The 18013-nt window shown below is 44.1% G+C and overlaps 1 protein-coding gene across 5 annotated transcripts in view; it reads left to right on the top strand.

Moving 5' to 3' along the window:
- Positions 1-18013, top strand: part of CNNM1 (cyclin and CBS domain divalent metal cation transport mediator 1) — a 67349-nt gene that overhangs the window by 33796 nt on the left and 15540 nt on the right. For 3 of the 5 annotated variants that reach the window (XR_002730431.2, XM_023206185.2, XM_023206183.3), the window contains exons 3-7: positions 173-313; positions 1554-1723; positions 3744-3843; positions 4280-4327; positions 16359-16522. Coding sequence is in view for 4 of the 5 variants with exons in the window: in XM_023206185.2 (XP_023061953.1) it covers positions 173-313; positions 1554-1723; positions 3744-3843; positions 4280-4327; positions 16359-16522 (623 nt within the window). In the remaining variant the exon portion in view is untranslated. Of the gene's footprint in view, positions 1-172; positions 314-1553; positions 1724-3743; positions 3844-4279; positions 4328-7905; positions 7969-16358; positions 16523-18013 lie in introns of all 5 variants that reach the window. The other 2 variants (XM_023206184.2, XM_023206181.2) reach the window with 1 other exon arrangement.

The raw sequence follows: 18013 nt of genomic DNA, 5'->3' as shown, positions 1-18013 counted from the left end.
CTCCCATTGTCTATCCCTCACCAACATCCTTCTACTTCCTGGGTGATACTGTGATGTCATCCATAGTTGACACTGCAGAAATGTTCTATCTGTCCCCTGTGATTCTGGGAAAGCCTCCAAAGACCAACAATGATTCTGAGATAGCTGCAATCTGTCCTCTGTGACCCCGCAGCTGACAATCGGAAAAAGCAGAGGGTCCCACACCGGGAGCGGAAGCGGCATGACTTCTCCTTGTTTAAGCTTTCGGACACAGAGATGCGGGTGAAGATCTCACCACAGCTTCTGCTGGCCACACACCGCTTCATGGCCACAGGTAGGACAAGTCTCCACTCCAGAGAAGCTAAAACACAATCTCTAGGGTGGGACCCAGGCACCAATCCTTGTTAAAATCTTCCAGCCTGATTCCAGTACACTGTCAGGACTGAGAAGCACTGTTCTAGGAAGGAGGTTGCCTTAGATAGGGTAATGGATGCCACCTACTGTCGTATTGAGCCCCAGGCCTGATCTTATAGTGGAGGAAATGAGTATAACTCGACTCTTCTACCAGAGAAAAGAGCTAAAGAAACCATTGCCGCACTTTTCCCTTTTCTACTCACTTCCTGGCTGAAGCCTGAGGCCATCTCCCTGTCTGTTAGACTTGCGGTGCCCTAGAGCAATGCCATAGAAGCTATGAATTGTTTAAATACAGAAGTGGATTGTGAATCTTGGGATCTTTAGAAAGAAAAAAAAGTGAGACAATCCAAAGATAAGCTGCTTCTTGTGAAGAAGGTCAAGTTTGTCTTTGAACCCTCTGACCATCCATGCCTAATTAATGTGCTGACCTAGAATGATCATATCTATCACAAAGTTCAATATTTAATTAATCCAGCATGTATTTATTGAGTATATAATGAGCGCTAGCACTGTTTTAGGTGCTAACGAGTAGAAAATTTTCAGTTGCAGCTGCTTTAAGATAGAATTTCTAGTTCTGAATACAGATTTCTTTTAACTACTTCCCAGAGCATATATAAGATAAGTAATATGAGTTTAACATATGTAATATAAGTAATAGCTGTAATATATAAATATGATGCAAGGCTGCCTCATATTATTGACAACTTATTATTTAAATAATTGCCTGTCTCTAGTAATGTGGGATTTCATTTCATTCAGCAGATATATGTCATACAAATAAGTCGGATTAAATTATCTGCATTTCATTCAATTATAGCAGTAAAGTCTTTGTTATTTATGTGGCTTAGTTATCCATGTCCAATTTTAAATAAAATCAAAGAAAATTAGTAACGAAACAGACATTTCCAGATGGAGCCCTGTTTCTCCTGAGGTACCAGTGCAGGGACACACATCTCCAGAGGACATGGGTAAGGCCCTGAGATGCATACTTGGGATTAGGATCCTCCACTCCGAAGGAACGCAGAAGCCCTGCCAGCCTGGTGCCCTGGTACATGCATAGGGGGCCCTCGTGCCCACTCTGACTCCTCCCAGCTGCCACTGCTGGAATGGGTGGGACACAGCTGATGCTGATTCCTCCCTCCCTCCTCACTCTCCTCTAGAAGTGGAGCCCTTTAAATCTCTGTACCTTTCGGAGAAGATCCTGCTCCGGCTCCTGAAACATCCCAACGTGATCCAGGAGCTGAAGTTTGATGAGAAGAACAAGAAGGCCCCGGAACACTACCTCTACCAGCGCAACCGCCCTGTGGACTACTTTGTGCTGCTTCTACAGGTGAGTAGGAAAGTCAGGGAACCTCTAAGAGCCAGATGAGGGCATCTCCAGGGTGAAGAAATGGCCATGCCTCCTTCAGCACCAAGTTCCGAGACTTAGCTGGCTGCCTTAGGAACAAGGCCAGCTGGGTGGACATTTCTTCATGACCCACAGGAGGGGGCTAGACACAGAAGACTGGTGTCCTGGGAGTGCTGGGATCTTTAGCATTTAGTCTGACAACTCAGCAATGTTTGGGGTGGGATGAATACCTCTCCAGTAGGGGTTTTGCTTCTAAACTTCCAGAACTGCTGCTCTGCAGAAACTATAATACCTCCTCATCTCTGCTTGAACATCCCCTGAAATGAAACTGCCCACTGCCTGCTAAACTTTAGACAACTCTTCTTTAAACCCTTCTCTCTGTCCAGTGGAAATCTCACCATCTCTGACTTCCTTACTGGTCCCTGCTCTGCTCTCTGGAGGTGCACGGGACACATTCATTATCTCAGCTGCATTTCAGCCTTTGTAGTTCCTGGAATCTTCTCCCCATTAAGAGGACCAGGAAGGGGAAAAATGACCTGTTCAAAGAAGTGCAACATCTCCCCAGTGCTCACATAAGTACGATCACCTTCTGCTCTGGATACCTGAATAGGCCTGTCTTAAATAAGTGTCTGACATGATTACAGCTTGTAACACTGCTGGTGCCCTGTCTGGCTTCACCATGAGCTCTGTCACTGATTCCCTGTCCCTTCCTAACATAACCTTGTGAATCCTAAATATGCTGATTGTATTTTAGAATCTTAATTAAGCTCACATGAACTTAGAAATCATCTCCTTATTACAGTCCACTTCCAACCTCTCTGCTCTGTCACTGTAATTTGCCTCACATATATCCTTCCAAATGGTCTGAACAAAATGACCTCTCTTCTCCAAAAAACGAAGTCATGTGCTTCACTGTTGGAAATCAACAAGAATCTGGTTACATTGTTTGTATAATGTAATGAGCACATAGTTTCATGTCGTATACTGAATATAAACTTAACAGTTTTCAAATAAAACATGGAATAAAATGTAGGAGCAGGAGTGTAGGCTCAGACATTTGAAAACTATGGCTTTAAAATTCCATTGTTGCCATCTCCTAACTAACCTTGACCAAGTTATTCAATCTCTGAGCCTCAAAATTGAGTCCCCTGTAAATCAGGGATAAAAATGGCATGGGCTTCCTGGGGTTGTGGGGCTAATTGCATGAGAATCTATGCAGTGCACATAACACAGTGTCATGTCCATGCATGCTATGCATTACACGTCAGCTATCACTATTATTGGCAATGAATTAAACAAGCTTCACACAGAATTAGATTTTATGTTTTTTTTTTTTTTTTTCTTTTTTTGAGATGGAGTCTTGCTCTGTCTCCCAGGCTGGAGGGTAGTGGCCTGATCTCAGCTCACTGCAAGCTCTGCCTCCCTGGTTCAAGCAATTCTCCTGCCTCAGCATCCCGAACAGCTAGGACTACAGGTGTGCACCACCACACCCAGCTAATTTTTGTATATTTAGTAGAGATGGGGTTTCACCATATTGGCCAGGCTGGTCTCGAACTCCTGACCTCGTGATCCACCCACCTTGGCCTCCCAAAGTGCTGAGATTAAGGCGTAAGCCACCACACCCGGCCTAGATTTTATCTTGACCTGACTTAGAAATGGTCCAGTCTTGGACTAAACCAGTGGGGCAGTTTATGAGGCCCTGGGTTAGCTGGTGCTTAGGCCTGCATCATGGAAGGGCCATTACAGTACGCAAGGACAGCGTGGTTATTCATGACTGGATGCTGTTTTATGAACAATGAAGCACTGAATTTACTACAAAGAGCTACTAAATTTGGAGGTGCTTTCTCAAATGTAAATCTGGAGAGAATTAACATTCCTCTGTGATAAGAACATGGGTCTAGTCCACTTGTTATCCAAGCAGAAATGCTTAGGGTTCTAGTCAATAGTAGAACTGGAAGTGCTCATACACATTCATAGTACACTTCCTTTTTTTTTCCCCCAGGGTAAAGTGGAGGTGGAGGTTGGTAAGGAAGGCCTTCGCTTTGAGAATGGAGCCTTTACTTACTATGGCGTCCCAGCCATCATGACCACTGCTTGCTCAGGTATTCTAGTTTCCATTTGTTTATTGGGAAACTAATGGGATATGGTAGAAAAAGCAGAGGGGTTCAAGTCTTGACTCCTCCTTTGACTCCTGTTAATCATCCTGGACAAGCCATTTAACTTCCTTGGCCTTAGTTCCTTCCTCTGCAAAATGGGTGTATGAATCACTTTTCATTCAGTTAGTGCTTAAAGAAAAGTGACAAAAATTGAATTGTAAAAAGCAGTAATATTGTCAAGTGTTAGGGATCTAGGGTGGTAGATTTCAGTGTGAAAAGACAAGTTTATTTTGCTTTTTATACTGGTTCCCTACCCTTCCATTTAATTGCCTGGTTTTTACAGGGTTAATTGGTGCTGGGGGTAGATAGAAGAGGGAAGATTCCCATAAGAAGTGTGTTTTCTGAGTTGCGTCTGAAACCCACTGCATCCTTCTGTCCTTAGATAATGACGTGCGGAAGGTTGGAAGTCTGGCTGGATCTTCTGTCTTTCGTATGTATCTCTCAAACCCCTTCCTCGTCCTCCCCATCATAGTCCTGCCTCAGCCCGCTCTAGGGACCTGGACCTGGGCTGGGGCTAAGACAAATGCTGGCAGCCTCTTTGTAATGTTCTGCCAGGAACACTGCTTCCTGCCAGGTACCCACAGACCATGGGGGCTTAGGTTCTAGTGTCTGGAATGTTTTCTGCGGCTTCTCTGCTCACATGTTGAGGGGATGCAGGGGTTGGGAGGGGAGGCACTGCTTATTGCCACCTTCCAGGAAATGCAGGCAGGTAATTTGTGTGCTTGGGCAGAGGTTCAGCCCTTCCTTCTGTGCAATAACAATTCACCCATGGCCTTTACTCAAAAACTCTCATATGCTATTATTGTGTCTGTGGGGTTTGTCCGCAGTAAGAAGTGACTGCAAGATTTGGGGATGTAAGTTCCACCCTTGTGCAATACGCTGCTTATCTGCTTCTCTTTCCTGCTTCACCACCTCTCAGCTAGTGGAGAGGTATCTGCCAGCTGGCCATGCATGCTGTTGGTGGGGGGCAGGCACAGGGCTGATGGCTGGTTTGCTCTGCCCCTTCTGTGCTGTGCCTTCTTGCTGTTTCCTGTGTAGTTATTGCACTTGTGTTTAAAGGGCATGGCATTTCTTGTGATTAAAAGTGTGATCCAGAAAGAATTATTTCTCTACATTTCTTTCTGATTCACGGATCTGAATTTTGCTTTCAGCTGTTAGTGTTTACAGTGGCCACTTCAATGCCAAATAGGGTCTTTCCTCACATCATAAGAAAAGATTTTACATATTCCCTTGTGGTGGGAATTGTCAGAGAGTCCCAGAGCTTGATATCATAGTCCCCGGAACATGGCAAGGTAGATACCATTTTAACATGAGTGAAACTAAGGAAATGACTTGCTTCAAATCACGCAGTAAGTTGGTGACCGGCCAAGATACTTCCCGGTGTCCTGGCTAGTTCACATAGCACAAGAAAATACAGGTTTCAGATCCATCATATTCTGGAATGCAATTTCTAAGTGAAAATAGTGGAACAATTTACAGTGTAATTGTTACAGTGTAATAGCCCAGCCAGTGGCTGAAATGAAGTACCTGTCCACTCTGAAGAGTGGCAGAACTTGAGTTGGAGGAGATCTGTAAAATTGAAAAGACCCTGGTACGTTATTATACTTAAGACAACGAATCTCAGTGCTCAGTAGAACTCTCGATGGGTGAGGGACGGGTTACCGGACGTTAGCAAACCTTAGTTCTCTAAAGGAAATTTCCATCATCCATCACATTAGGGACGACCACTGGGATTCTAATATGTTACCTAGAAATGTCTGTGATCTCTTCCAGAAGACTGAAAGAGGTGGAAATTCTGAGAAAAAAAGGCCTACATATGGCTTCCTAGCCCAGTGCTGTGGCCAGGCATGGTGGCTCTCACCTGTAATCCCAGCACTTTGGGAGGCCAAGGTGGGTGGATCACAAGGTCAGGAATTCGAGACCATCCTGGCCAACACGGTGAAATCCCATCTCTACTAAAAATACAAAAATTAGCCAGGCATGGTGGTGCATGCCTTTGATCCCAAGTACTTGGGAGGCTGAGGCAGGTGAATCGCTTGAACCGGGGAGGTGGAGATTGCAGTGAGCCAAGATCATGCCACCTTACTCCAGCCTGGCTACAGAGCAAGATTCCATCTCAAAAAAAAAAAAAAAATTGTTTTAAGTAGAAGGAATATGTTCTCTGATTTCTTCCTTTCCTTCCTTCCTGTCTCTAGTTCTTTCTTTCAAAAGTGTTTGATGGCATCAGCGAGATAGAAATAAGGTTGCAACATTGATTTCTCCTTTAAAACTAGTTAACTGAAAAGAAGCATAACACTCTTTCTTTTTCTCTCCCCATGTTACTGAGCATCTCTGTAAATCTTCAGAAGGAAAAAGAAATATTATTAGCTGATAGGGATAAAAAGACATTTTCCATCCTCCCTGAATCCATACTCAGTGTAGTGAAGTGTGAAGTAACTGCAAAGGCCAGCCATATCCCAGTTATTCCAGGTGAAGGCTCAGCCCATGGTCCAGCCACCCAGCATCTTTCATTGGCCAAGAACCTCAACCCTATAGGTTGAGGGAGAGCTTAAGTCTAAGCCAAAAGGCAATAAAATCTTGCAGGGTCTTGGCCCAGCCCCCTCCCCCTATGCTTGAAGCTAGCTTGATAAGCCTTTGAGGATGAGGAGTGAGATTATGAGTTTGCTGGAATACTGGCACGATGAACCTATGCTTCAAAGTTGAACTTGAGGCTACAAAGAAGTCTCTGCCTTTCCTGTATGAGGCGAAGGGAACATAATCTACATTGTCTTCTTCTTGGTTCTGATTGCCAGGAACCCAGGGTAGCTGGAATAGGTGCACACACAGGTGTGCAGATGTGGAAAGAACAAGTCTCCTTTCTGTTTGGTGTATATACATTTATACATTGTATAATACATTGTATACAATGTTTACAGTTTGGTGTATACAATGTATACAATTTGGTATATACATTTCTATATTTAGAACTATGATTCTTCTTGAGAATAGAGGGTTTCTTAACTCCATTGTGTCTCATAATATTGGAGGCCCATTCTAATATTCATTAACATCTCATGTCAGAGTAAAGGATTATCAGGTAGGTCATTTCAAATAAAATCATTTGGTTTAGCAAATAAAAATGCAGAAGCTGTCTATTCCGTATGCTATCATCTGCAGAGTGGTTCCATTTAGCTCCTTAAAAAAGACTCTGGGAATGATCAGATAAGAGAGATGAAGACAGGTTCCCATGGGTCCCGTGCCCAGACACCACTTGAAGGGGGAGGAACTGGACTGTTACTACACACTCAACTCTACCCAGGCCCCCAAGTGATAGCCAGCACCATTTCCAACTCTGTGGGGAAAGAGAAGGAAAAGGGAACAGAGAGATGCTTTGGACCACTGGTACTTACCACGAAGTGGCTATGATTTAATTCAAGTTGATTCACATTAACACTGCTAGAGATATTGTTCTTCCTTTATCCCTATCCTCTAGCAATGCACAGTTCTTCACCAACACTGTGACCAGAGGGAGCTCCTAGGAGTCAGAGTCAGGATGTAGCTTCCTCAAGGATGCCCCTAGCAGGAGCACACGCTTTCCATTCAGGCCTCTGAGTACCCATGCAGGTGCCCTTGGCAGTTGAGCTCCATGGGAGCTGGGAGAGCTTGGTGGGAATGCAGCGCTGGGCTCCCAGCATGTTTGCAGGCTCAAAATGGGGACCTCAGAGAGTGCTGCCTACATGCTTCCCACAGGGCTCGGCTTGTGCTTGTGCCTCTGATTCCAAGATGTGTTGCACATCTTTTCAGATGACTTTCAGCAAAATCCATTTTATTTTCTTGTCTTTCTGGAGAGTGACTTTGTAAGAGGATGTGATTTCTGTGTTTTCAGAGTCAAGATTCCTTTTTGCAGAGAAGTGTGATGTTGTGAAGATCCAGGAACAGACTGTCTCACCCATTTTGTTCTTTGTCTCTTTCCTTTTGTGTTTATATCTTCCCTTTTGCAACTCAAATCCTTGGCCCCTGACTCTTTAGTGCCCGTCTCTGTGTCTCGTACCTTCGCTGTCAGCAGAGGGGACTCTCTGGCAGGTTCCCCAGGTAAACATGCATGGGTGTCTCGGGTCTCCGTAGATCCAGAGGGGTTTGCAAGAAGCCTTTGGCCTCTGTCACTTTCCTGCCTGAGAACTAATCTCTCCAACAGGCACTCTTGTGACTAAGGCATAGCACTTTGCACAAACAGCACTCATTTGCACATACCACCCAGGCATTGCTGGTTCAGTGGTGTCATTTGTGAGCTTACCTCCCAGGAATGTATCTGTGTATGCACATGGAAAAATGGTGGGGGTGAGGGATAGTGTGAGTTTTTCCTCATTTGTTTGACTACAGAATGGAGGGGTGAGGAGGACAGCAAGAATGAAATGGGAATAGTGGAATACTATGCTTTATTTCTACCTATTTTCTTTCTACCTTTGTTTCCTTCCATGTCCTAATCTTCCTAATAATGTTACTGTGTGATCATCATATTCTCACTAGCTCTGCTCATACAAAGGATGCTATATGTAAAACTTTCAAAACAACTTTTCATTAGGTTTAACCTCTTTTGTTAATAAGTGAAATAGTCACTGGGTTTCTTTTTAATTGGGTAACAGTTCCTCATAGAGCTAGACAATAATTGAATGACTGAGTAGAATGCAACAAATCTGAATGATCAACTGTTTGTTTTCGTCTCTAGAGGTTGTTTTCTTGGGCTCACAGAGCAAGTAATGACTAAACCAGGAATGTATTTGTTAAATTGCCCTGCAGTAAGCACACAGTTCCATTTCCTCTACCCTTTAAATCTGTATCCCTTATCGCATTGCTGGGGTAATGATACTAAGACCCCACCATATCCTTAGTCATCGAGAAATTGCTTATGTTTCTCTGTCTGTATAGTAGACCCTCAACATTTAAAAAAGGCTACGTTCTCCAATTTGCAACCTCAGTAGTATTTGTGTTGACTTCTGTTTTTTCCCAAAATCAAATTTTTTCATCAAAAACCATCTGGTCCTCATGTTGATCTATACAAGATAAGTTAACCACCTTCTCAAATTTCACCGACATTTTCTCTCTCTCTCTTTCGATGGTGATTTTCCACTAAGAAATAGTTTTTCTTGCCTTGTGAGAGCTCATGCCTTAATGATGACTACAGGAACGGACAGTCAATGTGAGATACCAATCTGGTGCCCTCGCCAGCTAAATGGTCTACTCCTACATGCCAGCAAAACTAGAAATGACCACATGATGGACCTTCAAGTTCCTTCACATGCAGTGAATCTTGGTGATGCCAACAGTGTGCTGTGAAGGTTCACAGGAAAGGGGAGATGCACATTTTAAAAGACTTTCAGCCCAAAAGATCAAAGCGAGGATACGTTTTCCTTTTTAATTAACCTTCAGTTAACCAGATGACCTAGTTAATTGTAACTTCCCAGTTAAAAGAAGGTTAATTCTAGTTCATCTGTATTGATTATGATGAAGTTCATGATAACCCAATGTCAGACAGAGATGAAAGTGATTCCTTCCTGCTGTGCAGAACCTCCAGGAAGTGCTGAGGCTTCTGATCCAACTCTGGGTGCTGTCACATGCCCCTGAGAGTATTTTCAACTTTCCCCCCTTTTCCATGACTATGGGTATTCAACACAACAAGAGATTAGTGTCAACACAATGCAAACCCTACTCATAAAGAGGTAAGCTTATTCCCACCCTTGGTTTAACTCTGCAGGGTGGAGCAATGGTCGGTACAGTGGGAGAAAACCAGAGGTAGGGAGTGCCTAGCTTCTCCTTTGGCTTATTCCTCTTCACCTTACGTCTGGTCTCTATCTAGAGCTAATCACTGTGCCTTCCCAGTGATCAGGTGACATCCACAGGACCTATTCTGTGATATTTCCTCTGTCATTCTTGCTTTTGTTCCATATCGTTAAAAGAAGTAGCCTCAGAGGTCTGGGATTTTGTAGAAAGAAGTTCCAGGTAACTTCTGGCCCTGTAAGCACAGAGACTTGGGAACCAGGGGTTCTTATTCAGTGCTCAATTGTCCATTCATAATGTGCATTGAGATCAACAATGATGCCATTTTCTCCTAGAATATGCCAAAGTACCTAAAAAAAATATTTTTACTTTGCAAAATGTGCTGAGTGGAAATATTGATTTCTGATCCAGATACATTAATTTACATATATGCTAAATCTCAACCCTATCTTATATGGGGGAAAAATAAATCCTAGAAACCAGTAGGGTCTTTAAGTCTAAAAAAGAACTATCATTGTCTTATTTGACTCCCCACAATCACTTTGGGAGATAGGCAGGAATTGTCATTGAAAAACAACAGACAAAAAAACAGACTCTGAGAAAGTCAGTGTTGTATGTGTAGTAGGTAGGTAGAGGGACAAGGACTGGAATCTAAGTCTTAGATCGTGCTCTCCACCTACTGCCTGAGACCTTGCTTCACCTCTGAATATAGACATTTTGTGCCCTCTAGAGGGCTGTGATTTATTTGCATTTTGAAAGCAGTGCTAATAACAAATCTGGTGCTCACACTAGATTGAGGCCAGAGGTCTCTGCACCAAATATTGCCATCATTATCCATGGGGAGTCTCTTTCTATTTGAGCCTTAGTTTGAAATAAGAGCACAGTGGTTTGCAGATTACCTCCAGGGTATGGTGTGGTTAACCAACTTGGCAGGTGCTTTCATTTAAAAATGAAACTTCTGACCAGGGGTTTCCCCTGAAAGTACACAGCCCCACTGCAGCTATCATTCCCTTTCCCCAGATTCCCTTCTTCTTTCTTCTCCTGGTGGTGGAGATAATTTTGAATTCCCCATGACAGTCCTTTCGAATCCACAAAAGCACAGAGACAGAGACTTTGGAACCAAGGGTTCTTTTTCAGTGCTCAGTTATCCATTCATAATGTGCACTGAGATCAATAATGACAGTTTTCTCCTCAAATATACAGGGAATCTCTAAAAATAATATTTCTACTTTGCAAAATGTGGTAAGTGGAAATAATCCTTCGGGTTGGCTCTTGTGTGATGAGCATTTGGGAACCATTAAAGCTCCGTGTAAAGTGAGTGAGTTCATCTGGGATCCTAACTTGGGCTCAGAGTTCACACTGTAGTTTTGACAGACAGCTGGCTTTGGTGTTTGGTTGTCTGATGCTAAATGTTGCCCCAGTATAACGAATTTTAATAATTCTAGTTTGTACTCTTACAGGTCTATGTAATTAAGCTTCCTTATCCATTTTGGAGAACAGAGATGGCCCATTGCACAATCACAGTCAGACCAAAGTAGGCCATTCCCCCTCATCCCTCACTGATGCTACAAAAGATACAGGCAGGCAACCCCTGAACCCTCCTTTTTCCTCAAATCCCCATAAGGAAAATGGGAGCTTAGCATTCTACTTCTGTATCTTGGAGTCTGCTTCCAGGATAGGGTTGTGAAGGCTCCCTGGATACAGGTGTCACAAATGAAGCAAGAGTCCCAGAGCTGCTGCATCCAGATTTTCAGGGCCCCTGACTATGACTGCAGAAGGAAAGGGGATTCCATCCAGCCCCAACTACAGTGTGAATTCCTCTTCCATACCCTTTGCCACCCTGCCCCCGATTTTACCCTGGTGCCTTCTCCACCCAAACCTCAGCAATCCAAGTAGCCAACCCAGGACAGATATCTTTTACAGACTGACCACTCAAAGGCTACAGGAATGAAGTCTGTCACAATTTCATAGAGCAGAAAACCCTGCTCCTCATCACCCAGTTACACCTGAGCCAACCTGAGGGTCTGATGCAAGAGCAAGAATGGGCAAGGGATGGGTTGGTGGCTTAGCCTGCCGCCTGTTGACAGGTCACATGGTCGGTGTTACATATCACTGTTTAATCTGTCTCCTGCCAGACCTCCTTGCACTATACTTAGGATTTTCCTCCTTGCTTCACTCCCCCAAACTGTGCCTCTGTGCTTTTAGGATATGCGAAGGGGAATTACACAACTTGAACTAGTTTGCCATACTGCTAGGACACTCGTCTGTTACTGATTTCTTCTGCTTTTTATTAAAAGCATTTTCATGTCCGTTGCTCAGAAACCTCTGTATGTGCACAATTACCAAAATGCCAAGTCATCAGCATCCCACCTATTGAGGAACGTCAGACTCCAGGACACGAAAACATTGATCTTACACAATGCTCAGAGGAGCTAGGACTTTCTCATGGAGTAAAGGTTCTTTTTTCTTTTAAAAATTGCTTTTATAGACTCGATCTTTGTAAGACAGTTGTATCGTTTGGTGTTGGGAATCCTTTATGATTTTATAAATAAACTTTCAATAGCACTGTTTTTACTTAAAAAAAAAAAAAAAAAGACGTGTTTTTCCTCCTCCCAGCATAACAGTGATGTAGCTTGTGTTTGACATGTGAGTCCCTGTGGGTGTCACCCACACTGGGTGCCAGTGAAACGATGAGAGCTTTGGAGGGAACTGGGATGTAGTTGTTGCCTCTGTCTCCAACAGGAGAAGCTTCCACAGATGGAAGGAGTTTAGTAGATAAAATAGGGCTATTTCCCTGCTGTCCTCCCTGAACATATCTTGAACTGTGACATAAGAGATGAGGATGTGGAACAACTGGTGTAGGGTGTGTGAAGCCCATGTCTGGCCAGGCAAAGTGGAGGATTATCGAGAAATGGTGGTGATTCTCTAGGCAGCTGAAGCCACAAGCCCTGCTCACACTGTCTTCCCTTGGTTATGTCCAAACTGAGTTGAGTTCAAAACCCACCAGGTCAAGGTATGGTTTTCCAGATGCTGCACTGGGGCCGAAGAAGCTACTCTTGGGCAGGACTCTCTGCCCGCCTTTTCTGCAGCAACTAGCCTGGAGGAAAGAACGCAGACTTATCCAGCCGCCACCCTAAAACAGCCACAGATGGGTCTGGCCAAGTCAGAACTCATCAATTTGTTTTTTTTTCTTCTTTTTTTTTTTTTTATAGATTTAGGGGATACAAGTGCATTTTTGTTACACAGATCTATTGCATAGTGGTGAAGTCTGAGCTTTTAGTGTGGCCATCACCCCAATAGTATACATTGTACTCATTAAGTAATTTCTATCCCTCATCCTCTCCTGCCCTTCTGGGTCTTCAATGTCTATTATTTCTCTGTGTCCACTTGTACATATTATTTAGCTCCCACTTACAAGAGAAATAATGCAGCCTTTGACTTTCTGAGTTATTTCACTTAAGATAATGGCCTCTATTTCCATCCATGTTGCTGCAAAAGACATGATTTCATTCTTTTTATGGCTGAATAATATTTCATTGTGTGTACACACACACACACACACACAGACATATACACACACATACACATATATGCACAGAATCACATTTTCTTTATCCAGTCATCCATTGATGGACACTTGGGTTGATTCTGTATCTTTGCTATTGTGAATAGTGTTGCAATAAACATACATGTACAGGTATCTTTTTTACATAATTTCTTTTCCTTTGGGTAGATACCCAGCCATGGGATTGCTGGCTTGAATGGTAGTTCTATTTTTAAGAATTCGTCAGTTTGTTTTCAAGGGATCAGGCCCAGAAGTGAAATGTACCTTTTTCTGTCCAACACTACTGCTTTTTACAATCACCTTGGTGCTGCATGTTGTTCTCTACAGCACCATCACTGTCCCTGTCCCTGTCAGTTCTTAGTCGCTCTGGAGAAGGGTCTGGTCCCTCATCACACATTGGATGGGTAGGGCCCTAGGTATCTGACTTCGGGACCCCCTGTTTCACATGCCCTTATTAAACAAACAGTCTTTCTGCTCCATGTGGCCTCTTCCTCAAGTTACTGGGCCAAGGCCTGAGGCTTCTTGGTGCCCTTTGATTCTAGTTGCACACTATTTTACTCTATCCAGCCACATTTCTGGAGTGTCCTGCTCCCCGTCCTCGCTTCTTGGAGAAGTCAGCTTCCCCAGAATGACTTTAGGTTTGTGATGATTTAAGAGCTTTGGTGACTTTAAGAGCTTTAGTTTGATGATTTAAGAACTTTAATGACTTTAGCTTTGTGATGATTTAAGATCTCTGAAACCTTTTTTTACAACAAATTTAGATTATAAACTATAAGAGTCATTGTATTGCCCTGTGGGACCCTGACGTGCTGATTCATTTATTCTACACATTTTCCTTGAGTACCTTCTCTAGGCCAGGCACGGTGCTAGGTGCTGGGCGTACAATGAGGATAACCAGAGAAGACAACATCTCTGCCCTCGTGGAATTAAAAGTTGAATTAAGTAGATGTAACAAGTAGTTACGAATATGTAATTAATGCTTGTGAAAGTGCTTTGAAAGGATGGACAGGGGATCATGATAGAGTAGAACAGGAGGAATCTTCCTACGGTGACCAGACAAAGTCTTCAGAGAAGGTGGTGCCTCAGCTGAGAGCTAGTGACTGAGAAGCAGACAGCCATTAGCTGAGGGGGAAGGATGTGGGGTGGGGAGGGGAAATGGCATTCATTGAGGTGGGCAAAGCCTGCATGGTTAAGGATACCCAAGGAGGCCAGTGGCTAAAGCAAAGCAAGAGAGGGGAAAGGAGGCCCCAAGATAAGATCAGATAGGAAAGCAGGGAACAGGTCACGGCAAGGAATTTGGATTTTATTCAGACACAATAGGAAGCTGATTTGTGTTTTAAAAATGCGATTCTGGAAGCTGAGGTGAAAACAGATTATAAGATAGTAAGTGGGGAGACTGTGGTCCAGGTGAGACTGAGGTAGCTGGGCTTTGAGTGGAGACAGAGACAGGACCGATGGGCTCATTATGTCAGATGGATAGCGAGGCTCCATGTGGGGCTGAGGGAGCGGCAGGAGTCAAGGACAATCCCGGGTTTCTGGTTTCAAGAACTGCATGTAAGTGGATGACACTTAACTGAGAAGGGGGAAGACTGGAAGTGGACTCCTTAATTCTATAATCAGATCAAGGCAGTGATGATTATGGTTCTAATGAGAAAATGATTCAACCTATTGTTTTACTCTTTCTGCTGCATGGTTTGCCAGGCAACAGCTTGGCAGCTAAATAGATCATCAACTTTCCATGACTCATTCCAAATAGATGCTAATCAAATATTTTGCTTTATCTCAAGAGACAGGATTAAATTCCCAAGGTTCTACCCTGAAAGAGCAGAATCTATAAATAATCTGATTCTTCATTTGAGCCCCCTGAGCTAAATCTGTGTTTAGAGAAGCTGACAGCCTCCTCATCCCCTTTTTTGGAAGAAGCAGAAGGATTGGGGGAGCTTTGCAGTCTACCACTTGAGGTGGTTCCATGGTTGAGATGATGTTGGAGTCACCTTTGGTATCCTCTTTTCTGTTGTTCCTGGAGAGGGCAGCTCACATAAAACCAAGTGACACGGTCTTAATCGAAATTTTCCAAGAAGTGTTTCTTAAAAATGTGAAAAGAACCTGGCTAAAGCATTCAGGAGATCTTTGACAGAAGACATGCAGATTATCCCAGTGCCCCCCTCAGGCCTATGCAAGAGGGAGCCCAGCCCTAGACCCACACCTTGGCCCTTCTCAGTCCAGCCCATCTATATGGGGCAAGGAGTTCTCAGGGCCAAAGGGATGTGCTGAGCCAAAGCCTGTGTCCTCGCTTCTAAACCACATTTCAGATATCCAGAATCCTGGAATCCCCACCCAAACAGTGTTAGGGGACCAGGGGTCCAGAAGCCCTGGGGGCAGGGCTGGCTATCCACCCACAGCTCTGTTTTCTGGCATGGTTGCTATGAACATTTGTCAAGGAAGAGGATAAGCCTATTTTTACCATTTATTAATGTAACTTCTAACTTAAAAATATTTATGCTTGTGGTTTGTGGGCTTCCGTTTGTCCCAGGCCCTGCCAGTGTGGGAGCAGGCCTGAGTTCTTCCCACTATAATGTAAGGCCACATGAGGATTGGTTGCCTGTGCTGTGACAGATGGTTTTGAGGGCAAACCCAAGGCTTTGGCCTTTCTAAAATAAGTTTTGTGATTGGAGTTGATGTAAAATACCTCACCATGGTAGAGGGGCTCATGGTCTAGGGTAGCAAGCCACGCTTATAGTACCGACATCATCTCGTGTAGGGTCCATGTGCACCTAATCTGAAGACAAGAACCAAGGAAGATGTGAACCACCCATCCCCTGTCTGGGGGAAACAGATGCTCCAGCTCCTCACTGGGAGAGGTTGTGGGGAGCAGCCCAAGTGGAAGGGAGCCATGTGTTTGTCTTAGGTATTTGTTCCTCAAAGGAATAAACATCAACAAAGCAGCTCAGCAACTTCCCAGGCTCTGATGGGACGGGTGAGCCCTGTCACCACCACCCAGTGTTACCATTGCCTGAAAGTTGTATGGGACCTCAGTAAACAACATCTGTCTCCCCCTCCTTCCCTGTCTCCCTCCCTCCCTTCCACTTCTTCCTCCCCACCCATCCCTCCTTGTCTTTTCTCCATCTCTCACCATCTGCAGTAAACCGGTCCCCTTCTCGCTGCAGTGGGTTGAATCGCTCTGAGTCTCCAAACCGAGAGCGCAGTGACTTTGGGGGCAGCAACACCCAGTTGTACAGCAGCAACAACAACCTCTACACGCCTGACTACTCAGTCCACATCCTCAGCGATGTGCAGTTTGTGAAGGTAACTCTCCCAGAAGGTTATCCTCTCCTTCCCAGTGGGCAGCATTGGCTGGGTGACCGGGGCAAGAAGACTCCCCCTGTGTTCCAATACACTGCTGGGTGGTAACTGCTACTGGCTGTATAAAGGCTGTTTTGAGTCAGCTTTAGGACTGTTCATTATTTGTCACTCTTTTGACATCTCCTGGCCCCCTTTCACCATGTGGGAAAATGAGGCACAAAGCAATAGGTTAGCTTGTCTGACACAAGTTGCTGCCAGAATCCCCTACCATTGGCATCAGTTTGATTTTATTCATTGGTTTTTCTAAGATAAGACTTTTCTAAGATAAGTTTGCAGGTGATTAATAAACCAAGTGATGTATAGAAGAAACCATGCTATACATCTACCTGTCTGTTGGTTAAAAAGAAGAAACCATGCTATACTTTTACATATGATAATATATTTTTATACCTTAAAGTCTAAAACACAACTTGACCTGTGTGTTAACTGAAAATCTTTTGTAGTCACTAGTAGGACCGCTTGAAAATTACTAAGCTATTTGAAGAAAACCATGTGCAATTGCCCAGGAGAGAGGTAGCAAGGCTCATGGCCTCATAATTAAAGAGGAGGGGAGCTGTTTCTTCATACTCCTCACTGGGATTGGCATCACACAGGAGCCTTTAACATTTTCCCCTTTTCTCTTGTTTCTGTAGGTGTTTTTTGTTGTTGTTGTTTTGGTTTGGGTTTTTTTGTTTTGTTTTGTTTTGTTTTGACAGAATCTTGCTCTGTCGCCCAGGCTAGAGTGCAGTGACATGATCTCAGCTCACTGCAACCTCCCCCTCTGTGGCTTAAGCGATTCTCCTGCCTCAGCCTCCCAAGTAGCTGGGACTACAGGCACCCACCAGCATGCCCAGCTAATTTTTGTATTTTTAGTAGAGACAGGGTTTCACCATGTTGGTCAGGTTCGTCTCGATCTCTTGACTTCATGATCCACCCGCCTCGGCCTCCCAAAATGCTGGGATTACAGGCGTGAGCCACCGCACCCAGCCTGTTTTGTTTCCTAGTATTCTGCAAACCATTACAAACCTTGGCCTAGATCTAGCTAGAGCTCCATTTATCCCAGGCCAACAAAATACCCAGTGAGTTCACTTGGTAGCTGTTGTACCAGTTGCAGGCTGGGTCATGAGAGGTGCACTGAAACCACTAGGGTGGAAGAAGGTCCTTCTTTCCAGAATACATACCTTGATTATTTGGAGAGGGGTGTGTGCTGGCTGGTTTTCTGTGTTTCAGGACTTTGTGGATAGCCCTGAGTTAAAACTGGTATCAGCCTATAAAAGTAACTTTGAAAAGTAACCATGGAATGTTTCGAGGGAGGGATAGAACCTGGGGGACGGGGTGAGACAATAACTATTTTTTGCAGTAAACTGTGCAAGGCACTTTACTGAGTCCTTTGCCTGAATTATCCATTTAATCTCACAGCCACCCTATGAGGTAGGTGTTGCTATCATTCCTATT

The sequence above is a fragment of the Piliocolobus tephrosceles genome, chromosome 9 (assembly GCF_002776525.5).
Source record: "Piliocolobus tephrosceles isolate RC106 chromosome 9, ASM277652v3, whole genome shotgun sequence".
Lineage (NCBI taxonomy): Eukaryota > Metazoa > Chordata > Mammalia > Primates > Cercopithecidae > Piliocolobus > Piliocolobus tephrosceles.
The sequence above is the reverse complement of the archived record's forward strand: the minus strand, read 5'-3'. Positions and strand labels throughout refer to the sequence as shown.